The sequence below is a fragment of the Chanos chanos genome, chromosome 5 (genome assembly GCF_902362185.1).
Source record: "Chanos chanos chromosome 5, fChaCha1.1, whole genome shotgun sequence".
NCBI classification, from domain to species: Eukaryota; Metazoa; Chordata; class Actinopteri; order Gonorynchiformes; family Chanidae; genus Chanos; species Chanos chanos.
In genome coordinates, this window is record NC_044499.1 from 14,112,196 (window position 1) to 14,126,105 (window position 13,910).

Below are 13,910 nucleotides of genomic sequence, written 5' to 3' on the forward strand. Positions count from 1 at the left end.
TGTCTAGTCTTGTTAGAGAGAGATTTTTCATATATTCGTGTCAAAAATCTATCGCTGATCCCAGACCTGGCGCTTTGAAACGTCTGTATTTTGGTAATCATAAAGCAAATACTGCATTGGCAGTGATTTAAAATGATTAACAGTGAATTTTTTTTTTTGGGTGTAACATTCTTGTGGCTCAATCATGGTGTTTACTGTGAAACCTTGCAGCTGGTATCAAACCAGCTCTGATTCTAACACTCAGGGCGTGTCAGATGAAAGGAAATCCAGGCCGCAGCACACACACCACTTCCTGCCGCGGAGAACCCAGAAGTGCTGCTTGCAAACGTTACCTGTAGGCCAGCTAATCATGAAAGCGAGAAACTATTTCAGGGAGGTATCGATATCGCCAGACCACAAGAACAGTTGGGGCTTACGAATGAAAAACACTAGTTTTTTTACTAGTTTTCTTTTTTCTTTCTTACGAACACTTGTGTGGCGCGTGCTGCAGATTCACGTCGCGTGCACACACACCTATCTCCATTCCGGCTTTTGGTTTAATTTAACAGCCTTTTAACAGTTTTTTGTGGCCATAGCCACCCAAGCCTAAACTTCATAATTACTCATTAGGGGATACACCCTAACAAGCTCCCCAATACGCATAACTGTTTTAACTGTACATTAAATAGCTGGCAAATCCCCTTTCTATCACCCCAACTTTGTATCTGTATGGCTGTGTATAGCAGTTTGGAAAGAATGACCAGTCAGTCATACTCAACAGCGGTGCAGCTCATGTGATTGGGTGTAATTTAGACTCCCTCATAATCGTGAAATAAATGAGGTGGGTTTTTTTTGACATAATGCATTCCTTTGAGTGATGATCATTTTAGAATGGTCATGTTTTGTCCATTGGAGATAATAAGTCAGAACAATGATGCACTGCAGTACAATAGATTGGTCACAGTGAATGCAACAGATTTTCATTTTGTATTCAAGTGTTCCTTTGTGATTGGGTGAGGTGTCAATACAATACATTTGTAATGCTTATATTTGTGAGTTCACTTTGTCATCACGACTTGACATAAACATTTCTAAGAAGAAGACGTGATGAAACCTGGAATCAATCCAGCACTATTGTATTTGAGGGTGTTGTCTGAGTTTGAGGCCTCATAGCTGAAATGTAGTTGAAGCATTTCAGTATACACGCAGAGAAACCTCAGTGTGGATAGGTGAGATCGCTGCTCTTATGTCCTTTTAAGACAGAATCTAACAGTTGGACAGGAAAACAAACTGACCCAAAGGAAGGTGTCGTCACCATGACGAAGAGTTGGCACGGGGCAAAAGAGCAAATAGATTGAACTCAGTGCTGAGTCAACGTCCTCTTGTAACAGTAAGGAAAAGATATAGACCTGTCTACATTAACCAAAGTGGAAAAGAACTGCTCTTGTGAAGTCAAATCTACATAGAAATGATCATGACAGGCCTTGTAGGCTGACTGCTGCCTAAATACTTTACTTCTAACAGCAAATGTAAGATCAGATGATTTATTCATGACGATATTCATAACCAAAACCAAATATCAGATCAGTTAGTAATGCGTTTAGTGTATCCAACTCTAGTTAGATACAGATGTGTTTTCTGTGCTCCTGCCCTTACTGATGGTATAATGTGTTCCTCAGAAATTACAAGGATCCAGCTGTTTGAGGACATCTTTCTCCATGAGACCAACAGCACTAAAAGTCTCCTAAAAAAAAAAAAAAAAAAAAAAAAACAGATGCTGTGACGAGAAACTATTAGGGATGACGTAACAAACGGTAATACAGAATCACTTTCAGATTTTACATTCGGTCACAAGGTCATGATCATTTTTTCCACAGAAAACTGACACCTCTGAATTGAACTCATCCACAGTACACGCATGAGTCACCAGCAGAGTGTGAACAGTCAGAGCCAGGTCTTTTGACTTCAATTTATTCTGTGAGACATAGAAATGTGTTCCTAACGGCTTAAAGCAATGTGCTGTTTGCATAACTTTACACTTTTCGCATCGACCTTACGCCGACAGGGATATGCGCTTACAAGTCTTATGAATAAAAAAAAAAAAAGAACTATCTTTAAAGGCTACAATGTTTAGCATGTCACGTTGTACATAACTCTTACTGACAAAATGCACTTCACGTAGATTCAACGCAACAGTGTAAAAAGAACTCCTCAACAGTGTACCTATTCAGAGGAAGATTTGCAGTGTATCAGTCTGTTTACGTATACTGTTACTGTGCGCCAGTTACTAAGTAATGGTGAAAATGCGAACCATTTCCTTTGAAAGTAGAGGAATGCTTAGGTGTGAAATAAAGTGCAGTGGCAGCTAGATGAGTCCAGCAGGTTTTTGTAAATGGTTGTAAGAGAGAGAGAGAGAGTGTCAGAGTGTAGGCCAGGTTTTTGTAAATGGTTGTAAGAGAGAGAGAGTCCGAGTGTAAGCCAGGTTTGTGCTGTTTGTTCAGCTGGCAAAGTTTAGCCTGGCATGTTTAAATGTGCTCATGTTTGTAGCTGCGGCCGCTTACAGGAGAAATAAGACAGAAACGTTCCTCTCCTGTTGAAATTCAATGCTGTTTTCTCTCTTACTGCCATGAGTATTCCCAGTAGAGCCTGGATCAGATGTGTTTTGGATACAGTCTGAATGGTTTTATGCATACATACGTTTGAGAAAGTATAGGAATGTGATGTGTGCGAAAAAAAACCCAAAACGTAATATTTCTTGGAGATCACGGATGCCTAAACTACTGAATGCATTGTGTTTTGACTGGACTGACTCTAAGTTTTAGTAAACATGATAGCTGTGTTGCGTTTGAAGGGAGACAAAAAACATGAAAATTACATTTCATATTGACAAACACGGTTAAACTGACAAATCCTCCCCACTGGACATGCTAAAAAAAATAACCTGTAGGAGCTGATATCTTTTGAAAAGGCAAAAGGCTTTAGAAAAACAAACCCCATCTATAGGCATTGAAGGTTTACACAACACAAGACACAAAAGCAATCTAAAAATGATTAAAAATGATCTCAAAAACATTAATCAAAGCTAGCTTTCAAAATTTCCATAGCTTCAAGATCACCACGTCATATCATTCCATCATCTGTAGACACTTTCTGTTTCCGCCAGTCAAATAGAAAGCACCTTTCAATGCATTTTGCAGAATGAAAAAAAAAGCTTTTTAACAGCCAACACAGGCACATGGTTGTGGTGTAACTAGAACAGAGTCATGTTTAAGTGTTAACAGCTAATAAATGGAAACCATCACCCATTGCCCAACACCCAATTACATCCTTATGCACTCAATATTGTGGCTTAAGTGACTGACTAGACCTGGTTGCATATTTTCAGGAGGGTGGGTTTCCTTAGCACATAGTCAATCTACAGTTGGTCACAGAAATATGTGTTTGGGTTTCTTTTTTAAAACAGGCACTTGTGCCATGTATTCTGATGGAATGCAACATGGCTGTAGTGATGGTGTATGTGAAAAAAAAAATGATTTGAAATGAATATTTTTTCCCTATTAATCCAGATCAGATGGGTCCTGGCCCACTACATGTTTCATATTTGGAAATAAACTTACACTCACTTTAGAAAACAAAATTAATGAGTACCACGTTACAACTACGAGCCTGTCTTAAACACTTCTCAGAAACATTTGTCAAAGCTTTCAGGTTGAATGCTCTGTATGTATCTGAAGATTAAACCATACAATCAAAGATTTGACTTGAACAAACCTGCACTTACGTGTCCACATAGATCTTCTGCTTCATAAGCTAATGAATTTAAAGCACAGTGACATTAATAGAATCAAGTTTTGCCAACATTATGTAATCAAAAGAAACAACATAGTCTTATGTAACGCTGAACAGTTTATAGCCACTCATCACCCGAACACATTCATTTCAATTGATAGCATAAGGTAGCATAAAACAACGATTTGCTTTGTTTTGTTTTTCGATTGTCTCATTCTCATCTAAAAGCATATATTGATGTCCCCACAGCTTAAGAACTGGTGAAAACAGTACTCCACTCAGGTGCAGATAGTGGAAAATGTGAACACAGGTCTGTTCTAGAATTTTCCACAAATATTTGAGGGGCACTGAAATTAGAGCTGGAGACCTGCCAGGTCTTTGAATTCCAGTGAACACACACGTGCCAGCCAATCTCTGGTTTTCATTTTTCTCTCCCTCCCCCTATTTTCTTTAGCAAACCTTCGAGCCTCAATGCTATCATTCTTTGATTCTTTTTGAATCTGGCCGCGTGTGAGCAGGAAACGGGGCCATGGTTGCTTCCTGAGTGGTCCAGAGAGGAAACTCTGTAATAAGCAAGGGGTGTGTGTTTAAAAATAACCCTGGTATAAAAGGCCCAGGCAGGATCCCACTTAGTTTCAAACTCTCGTTCACACACTCTTAGGCTGGACGTCTCTCTCCCTCTGGCTCTTGCTCTCAGTGTGACACTCCTTCTCTCTCACACACGCAGAACATGAAGCAAAGCAGCACTTTTTTTCCCCCCCTTTGGACACTGTAGTTACAAAATATAAATATGTGTCTAATTCATCTACTCTGAAACGAAGCATCAATAGATTCAGCAATTGTGTTGAATGCATTAACACAGTAAACATTTAAGTAATTACTATAACTCTGAGCCTCTGACTGCTGTCAAGGGCTCTAAACAAAACATTGTTTTCCAGTCTCCAAAGAGATTTCTTGCGATCCAGCCTTGTTTGTGTTAGAAGCTGAAAGCTGGCCAAATAAGATGTGTCTAAACAAGACAGCTCTCATAATGGTATAATACTTCACATTTGCTGAGATCCTCATAAAGGCCAAACAGTTGTGACCTATCAGTATAGGTCATAAATCTCTTTTCGGGTCAGTGAGCACAGCTCTAGGTGATTACCTGAAACGCAGGGCAAGGAAAGAATGGGCCAAAGGCACATAGGCGCAGAATATGACTGCAGTACAGAGAAAGTAACAGTGAAAATGTATGTAAACTGAAAACAGAGAAGAAGCACTGCTGGTAGCCAGCATTCACTGCATTAGGCCTTATGAGGTGAAACATTTTTTTTTTTTTTTTTTTTTTAAAGCCATAATAGATGGCCGCAAACTACACTACGTAATCACATTTTCTAATTGGTAACAACCTTCCCAAAACACAAATCACAAGTGAAGAGTACTAAGTCACTGCAGTGTTAATATGGATAAATTCTTGATTAACTGACATTTATAAATATTGTATTAACACAGCTAAAACTCAAAACAGGAGAGAATCACGTCGACATGCACCATACATGTCTGAAGGACGTATATTAACCCATTTCTACACCTTATTTTGCAAGAGTTGTTTTTCTTGCTCAATTGATTCATGATTGTGCAAAAGACAAAAGATGTGATGAAAGTCAAAATTTCTGAGAATTTATTGCTCATTATGATAGACAGACTGACTTGACATAAATTTGAAACAGTTTCCCATTAGGTGCTTCATTATTTCATCTGAATGATTCAATATTTTTCCACTTTCGCTAACGACCGTGTTGAAAATGACCAAATCTGTTTCTGATAAACAATATGAGGTTTAATTCAAGTGAGAAAGAATGAAAACAAGACAATGTTTGGGCAAACAAAGACTTAGAAGATAAACACTTAAATTGTGATTTGCTGTTGGTGAGCATTATGTTTTGGGTGGCAGCCATAAAAGAGGCAGAGGCAGTTTTTCAACTGGTTGACTTGTTGCCTGAGGGTATGAACGCATAAACTCCAACGCATAGAAATATGCTCACGCACACACACGTATGGACACACACCACACACACGCACACACACACACATACACCATGTAAAATTATGTTTTTTGGCACTGAGGAGTTGTCATACTGGATCTGAACAAACGTCAAACACTATGAAAAAAATGTAGCGCTGTATACCGACATGATCGCAGCACTGCATAATTACCCCACGTGTAAGGCTTTCATTTTTGTCCGGTGGAAACTTTTACTTGCGTAAAATTCTTCGACTAATTGGTCCTCTTCTCAGAATATAGTTTTATAACATTTTGTTATGCTCATTGTGTAACAGATGTACCACAGACTAGAGAGGTAAGACAAAATAAAAACTGTAATGTCCTGAATATCACATACTGACAATCATTTTGGGCTGGAAGCGAAGGTATTTTAAAAGGCTTATTTTAAAAAAACAAACAAACAGTGCCACACAGCTCAAATGAGTGTACAAGCAGTGTTGAATACCAAATGCAGATACCTTCCAAAAAAGATCATCAATTGAATAAGTAACACTGAACATATACAAAGAATCTGAATTGCATCAAGAGAAATGATTCAATCATTGATTCACTGTCTTACATAAGGTCTGAAAACACCAGGAAATATTCAGCCACACAGCTGTTGTAGTATTGGACAGAGAAGGTAAATGATGGTTAACCACCCTGACTATGATAATGTATTTCCTCATAAATGACAGTATATCATCACACTGTTGTTGCTATGTGTAAGAAACTGCTAATGTCCGCAGCACAGTTTTTCTCTTTTTTTTTAGACAAAAGACTGAACAAAAAGACAACCACAGGTTTCACTGATCAATGCAAAATGAAGACCTGTGTAAGACATATCTAGGCATCTGTTTCTTTGTGAAAACAAGTCTCATAAGTAAAGCCCACAGGCTCTAAAGACACATCGCCTTTAGGACATTGCGTTAGACTACAGTAAATTGGACTCCAAGCAGGTAGAAATATAACCAAAACCTTTGCATTTCCACAGTGTATCATGTTATACTGTTTGCATATCTTGAGAAACAAGTCATGCTACTATGTCCTATGATTACCTGAAGGCTGCTAGATTTTAACATGCGCAAACTTACATTTGAGATGAACATTAACAAACACATACTTTCATGTTTTAAAATAATGTTTTCTGGTCAGTTTAAGTTATACATTGCAAGAAGACCCACCAAGAGATGACAGTATACCTCAGGGTTTACATGAAAGCAGATCTTCATAATCAATAGGCCATCTCATGTCCCCCAATACATTTTAATAAATTAGACAATACTTAACTTGATGCATCCCAGTGCATTAAAGAGATGCAGTCAAATTGGTAACAATACTTTATCAGATAAAAGATCTGTTTCCATGAGGGAGGATAATGTCAAAGTCACCACGGCAGGAATGATTCATATGACTGATAACAGCTCCCATTAAGAATTTATGCTTTCAAACTGCAGATTAAGGAATGATTCAGATGCATTTCGTATTTGGGATTTGAGAAACAGATGACTATGTTTTTGAGAATTTGCTTTCAAACACTGAAATATGAGTTTCTGATAACCAGCCTACTGGTGTATTAGGAGAAGCCTGCCCACTTCGTCCCCTTTCACCTGACACAACGTAACGTGAATTTGGCGACGCTGATTAAACCTGTTATTTTTACAATATTATTTTGTTGCACAAGCAGCCACAAAAAAAAAACATTAAAGAGAGGAGCACAAAATGTATGTCGAATACACTTCAACGAAACGAATGCTTCGCACAGCACTCATCAGCATACCGACCACCTAATCCTCCCAGCCATTTACACTTGAATGGAGAGTTAAATAAATGTTAACATGGCTTGTGCCTGTGGCCGCGATGAGCCATAGGGATATCAGGTGACGCCGGCGCCTGCTGGCCGCGTTTAGACAAGCCTACTGAGACAAAGGTCCCGTCGTAATCATGATAATGACCTCGGGAGCGCCACTCTTTGAGCAGGTGCAAATGTCTTGTTGCTGCCAAACCACGAAATAGTTAAGTTCTAAACAATTTCCAGTTTGCTTAACGTCCTTAAAAATGTTGACAGAATATTGTGGAATTGTCTTGTTGATCTTCGTAACAGTCCATTTTGTCTTTCACGAACTTCCCTGTACTGTCTGCCACTGCTGCGCATTTTAAGTACGCTATCAAGTTCAGAAATATTGTGCTACAACTGTCTATCAGCTTCGGGAATATTGTGCTACAGCTGTCTATTGATGATAAATTTACTGTTGTGCGGTGTTCGTTTACGTCCTCGCTAACATGGTTTCTATGAAGCTATAGTTAACTGCAGCTTTATCAGAACACTTGAGTCACGTCTCATCGAAAGCTCTTGGGTGAGAGATCACGGTTCAAAAGAATATTTGTTTGACTGATTTGTTTGGTTGGATAGTATAATTATCCTCTGTAATTAAATGCGGGAGTCTTTCTGCAACATTCGTTGTTTTCAGAGACAAATGAATGTATTTAGGCGAATTTGTTACACATGTAGGCTATAGCTAAAAAAGTCACACACAGAAGTACAAATGTTATGGTCTTAAATTTACTCTGTTCTTAAGACGCGCCGGTCATGCCGTTTCGCTTTATGGTTCGTTTCTAGGTAGGCTATTAGGTATGCGAGGGTTGTACAATCGCACGAAACACCCCTCGCTGCTCCCCCACAGGAGGGGCGGTCAATACGTCACAGCTCTTTAGCTTCTCCCTGCTTTATATGCTCGTAAGAGAGCCGTCAGAGAGAGCAGACTTCTGGACAGAGCGTTCAACAAGAGACGTCCTTATATACTCAGACTATATTTAGGGACTCTACCTCCATCCTGGACGTGTTTCCTCCGCTACGTACAATTGGTCCAGCTTCTCAGCTATAATATTTATAAGGTAGGAGGTACTCCTACCATTCAAACTGTATATGACTCTGGAGCACTACTTTATGGAAAGAGAAAAGACGCTTTAATATTTCCAGAGAGACAAAGTGAACACAACTCAAAGTACGTTTTAACCAAAGGAAAAAGAGAACGTTTATTTCACGTCGATCTATGGAGATGGCCCTACCTGCGACCATTCTACCATCGATTTCAACTTTCGCATATCCGAAGGAAAATGTAAGTATCTAAATGACAGAGACATTTTGCACATTTACTTTTCTTACTGTAAACCGTGTTTCAGTTTCAAACGCTAGTATCATACGGTAGTGGAAAAGCCATTTAAACACTGTGTGCTCATACCAAACCAACTGTTTTTTGCTGATTCACAGAGATGGAAAAGCGAACCTGACAAGCCGCTGCCCAGCAGTTGCTCTGAGCTGGATATGGTACAGAACATGGACTCTTACCGTGGTAGAAAAGACGACGAGGATCTGAGTGATTATCTGGATCTAGAATTTATTCTGGCCAACACCACTGGGCCGGAGACTATCCCACCACCGGGGACAGGTGCGGACTATCACCTGCCACCAAGTGAATCCTGCAACCTCTATCATTCGGGAAATGGCATGACCACGTATCAGTCGACCGAGCACTGCACGCCGCCTCCACCGTACACCAGCAGTCTTATGACAGAGCTTTTAAGGTCTGAAGTTGACAACTCTTACGGCATGGCAAACAGCAATGCAATTCACGGACGATTTGTCGTCAACTCGACAGGTTTCCCGAGACAGGACTTTGTTGATATCAAAGTTGAACCACCCATGGATGGCTATGGACCGGTTATGGGCATGGTTCCCCAGAGCTGTCAGAAAATCAAACAAGAAGGCAACGTTTCCTGCATGATGTCCTTTGATCAGCCAAGACTAGCAGTCTCTCCGCAGGCAGCAGGCAACATCACTCCTCCGCTAAGCCCGGACGATCAGGGCAGCTCGGGATGTCAGACCCAGATGTGCCAGTCCGTCTTCCCGCAGAACTACCACTCTGTCACGGCTTATCCGCATCACCCTGCGCCTCAACAGATGCAGTTGCCATACACAGGACATCAGTTTACCATGTTCGAGGATGCAATCAACATGCAGCCCACCACTCAGAGAGCACTGCTGACACCCCCATCCTCACCACTGGAGCTGCTCGAGTCAAAGCCCAAAAGAGGACGACGCACCTGGCCCAGGAAGCGCACGGCAACGCATACCTGTACTTTTGCTGGCTGCGGCAAAACTTACACCAAGAGCTCGCACCTCAAAGCCCATCACCGAACGCACACCGGTAAGAGTTTTTCGCTGGTCACAAATTTAACTGCGGTTATTCGTCATCATTAGCCCACTGTAACTGTCTGCCTTTGTGTTTTACGTGAGATCACAACTTTTTAAACGGTTTATTACAATACACGGTTTTAAGAATTTATCGAAGTGTAACAAACAATTTTTATGAATCCATTAGGTGAGAAGCCATATCACTGCAATTGGGAAGGTTGTGGATGGAAATTCGCTCGCTCTGATGAGCTCACTCGCCATTTCCGCAAACACACCGGCCACCGTCCCTTCCAGTGCCACCTGTGTGAGCGCGCCTTCTCCAGGTCAGATCATCTGGCCTTGCACATGAAGCGACACATGTGAAGATTCCAAGGACTTTTCTCAGTATGGAGCATTTGAAGAGTATTTCATTCCAAAACGTTATTATTGCATTTATTTAATTATTTTTTAAAGGGAAAAAAGACTTTTTTTTTTGTCGATAAAGATTTATATTGTTCCTAAACTTTTGTAATAATGTAGCTGGTACTACGTAGGTTAGACAGAGCCCTTTCAGGGTCATGTAAAAGCATTTTTGGGGGACAGACACCATCTGGCAGGGCTGGTCCTGAAGTGTATTTTTGGTTAAACTGGAACAGTGTAAAAGTTTCTATGGTGCCTTTTAGCCACAGTAGCCTACAAACTGCTGTATAAGTACAAGCCTGGCGACTTGCAAATTTTCATAAAAGGAAAAAAGGGAAAGAGAATGAGTATACAAGCATATAGACTATGCACAATGACAATGTTTTGCTCTTAAAAACTGCCTCCAAATATTTGACGACCGGGACTGTATGTTCATGTTTTGGTTTTGTGATACAGTCTTAATTAGAATTTTATTTGGGGGGAAAAGGAATTCTTATTCAAATATGTTGTATCATAAAAGTACAATAATGTGTTCAAGCCCCATTGTACATGAGCACATCAGGGCTAGATGTCCTGTGTTTTTGTAAAATGTATATACATTTTGTATTTTAAGTACTGTATTTAGTGTAAATATTAAACTTAATTTGAATATATACTGGGATTATGTGTTTAATTTTGTTTCAGTTTTGCATCTCATACACTGGACTCACAGAGAGAAAGTTGCACCATTTTCAAAACAGCCTCACATTTTAAAGCTTACTGTATTCTACCCAGCCTCTTATTATGGGCTGCTTTGATGTCGACTGGAAAATGATGCCCCAGAAATTTGAGATCCAGCACACAAGATGGTTATGGTAACCATGGACCATTACATGGCATTTGGTTAAGTCAAGGGTACACAACTGCTACTCTAAAACCCCCACTCAGGCTTATGGACTTGGTATTATAGTTTAGACCAAGATGCTTTCCAGCTGCAGAAGAATGAAGCCAGCAGCTTGTGGCTTATGCCTATAAATACAAACATTACATTTACATAATTACAGAGAGTGAATTTAGATATGTCTGGACAGAGGGGCACTGGGCTCCTAACCAAGGATCCCAGACTCTAGGGACAGAGCTTCAAGATGGACATCAAAGGGTCGCAGTCTTTAAATTGTTCACTTAAGTACCGCTTTGATGTCATCATATTAAGATAGACAATTTTTCTTTGACTGATTTTAAAAGCCAAGGAAACCACTGGAGGAAAAAAAAACAACCTAAAAACACGATTCCGATAATGAATTTCAAAGAGAGGTGGAATGTATTTGTCTAGAAATTGGAATCTCTCAAAAATTACATAAAAGGCAATATCCGTTTAGATAGTCAAGCCTTTAACTTTTCACACAGACCCAATGGTTACGCAAATGTTTTGAAAAGACAAATGTTTTGCATTTTACCAAATACATCTGACAAGAGAGGCATCGTGCACTTGTTCCCAGGACAAGTGATTAAAGATATGTTTACAACTTTTACTATAAAAGGCCCTTCTGAAATGTGTGCAAAAATGAGGTCCAATTTTTCACACAAGAAAAAAAATAAATAAATAAAAATAAAGCAGAAGAAATGTAAGTATAGCTATTAATATCACATTCAGCGAGGTGCAAAAGCAACAGTCTCATTTCACTTTTTTAAACCTTTAGGATAGTAATTTTTACTACCAAGCATTCACGCATGAACAGCAATGTATAGTTCTCTTTTTTTTTTCTTTTTCAGAGAATTCTAGTTCTAAAAGGAGTTCTGAATTTACATAGATTTTTATACAGGCACCAGATGGTACATGCTTGGGAAGTGTGTTTAGTATACAAACTTTTGTGCTGCTAATGGAACAGAATAAGTGTTTACCAGAGCTTTTGAAAATCATTAAGCAATGTCACTGTGAATTTCACTGAGTTACCTGACACTATCCATGCTCTGGGAAAACACCCCCCCCCCCCCAAAAAAACCCCTCTGAATAGGGTAATAAAATGTAACTGGACAAGTTTTGCAAGTGCTCTACATTGGCCCCATGTGTAGACATTTATGACGGATGTATGAGATTAGATGAAAAGAATAACTGTAGTAGAGTAGAAGGAGTAGTGAATTCCAGCAATCTGTTCCTGTCATTTGAGCATCATTCTTAAGACATTTCCCTGTCCTGCTATTTTGAGTTCAGTTCTTTCATGAAACCTTAGTAAATAAAACTTCAGAGAGGAATTTCCTGTTATTTCAAATGAGAGTAATTGACATACCACTCTGCAAAATTCAAGCAACTGTTAAAATTATTTTCACACCAAGATCTCAATCTTTTCAAGAATTGCAAAGATGTACTAGCTTCAGGTGCAGTTGATTTTTTTTTCTCTGAAGTGATCCAGGAAAAATAACCGTTTTGGACTCAAGTGTTGTGCTGTATAAGTCCACAGGGTATATGAAAAAAATCAAATCACATAACAGTCACAGTAAATGAGACCTCCTTTGACTGATGCTGTAATCAAAGTCAGGAAGTTTGTTCATTAAGACTGGACAGTGTCCAACCCTACCTAAGTTATGATACACATGCATACCAACAAAGAACAAAACAGAAAAGCTCTACAAGCACAATCATTTCACTGTCACACGCAAACACACACACTCAACCAGTGATATTGGTGGGGGGGTGGGAGGCAGACCATTCCAAAAGAGACAGCCATCCAATCAGCAGGCGTAGTTGCAGGCATTGCCCACCAACCACGGAAAGCTTTCATAGCAACCCTCCAATGCTCCACTCCTGGCTTTTACTGTAGCGCATGCTGTTCAGTGAGAACCCAGACTGATACAAATAGATCAAAGTAGACACATATAATAAGCACGTCATGATATTTTAATAAAGAAGTTAATCAATGTGCAATCAGTGGGAGCTATCCTTAGCCATGCCCATGATATAAACATTAACATATGACATAATAACCAAATGATTAAAAGAAATCAAATGTTATACAACAGTGCATTCAGTGAAAATTATCTGTAAATAACAGAAAACCATTTTAATAAGGTATAAATACAAAAAAAACATTACAAGAAAGATCAAGATATACAGTACAATACTATAACACACCCTGTCAAACCTTCGATAGACAAGAAATCATAAATAAAGGCTCATTTAACATGCACCCACTTCAATTCATTTCATATTGTTAAGAGTCATTTTTCAAACTAAAATGATGAATCCAATAACATGGCTGTGGAGTTTAAGTAGCATGTAAAATGAGTTACAGCTAAATTCAACTCTCTCAAATAGAAATAGTGCATCTATTGAGGTCAAAGCAACATTACATGAATGTCAGCGAGTCGTTTAACTGAAGCTTAATATAGCCGTTTCAAATATAATTACATGCTTTGATCTTACACCAGGTTTGGAGTATCTATCTGAGCAATGGACTCAGGTTATGACTGAAAATGATACAGGCTTGGACTAGTTCTCGGTTTAAGTAAATATTGCGACTTCATAATTCAGCAGTTCCACAGCGGTTT

At 39.3% G+C, this 13,910-nt stretch overlaps 1 protein-coding gene across 1 annotated transcript; it reads left to right on the forward strand.

The window, feature by feature from the left end:
• The first annotated feature begins 8,727 nt into the window (after positions 1 to 8,727).
• Positions 8,728 to 11,019, forward strand: klf2b (Kruppel like factor 2b). The gene is made up of 3 exons (XM_030773943.1): positions 8,728 to 8,910; positions 9,063 to 9,999; positions 10,174 to 11,019. Exons 1-3 carry the CDS (start codon positions 8,845 to 8,847, stop codon positions 10,347 to 10,349), a joined length of 1,179 nt encoding a protein of 392 aa, XP_030629803.1. The 5' UTR covers positions 8,728 to 8,844; the 3' UTR covers positions 10,350 to 11,019.
• Positions 11,020 to 13,910: the final 2,891 nt, after the last annotated feature.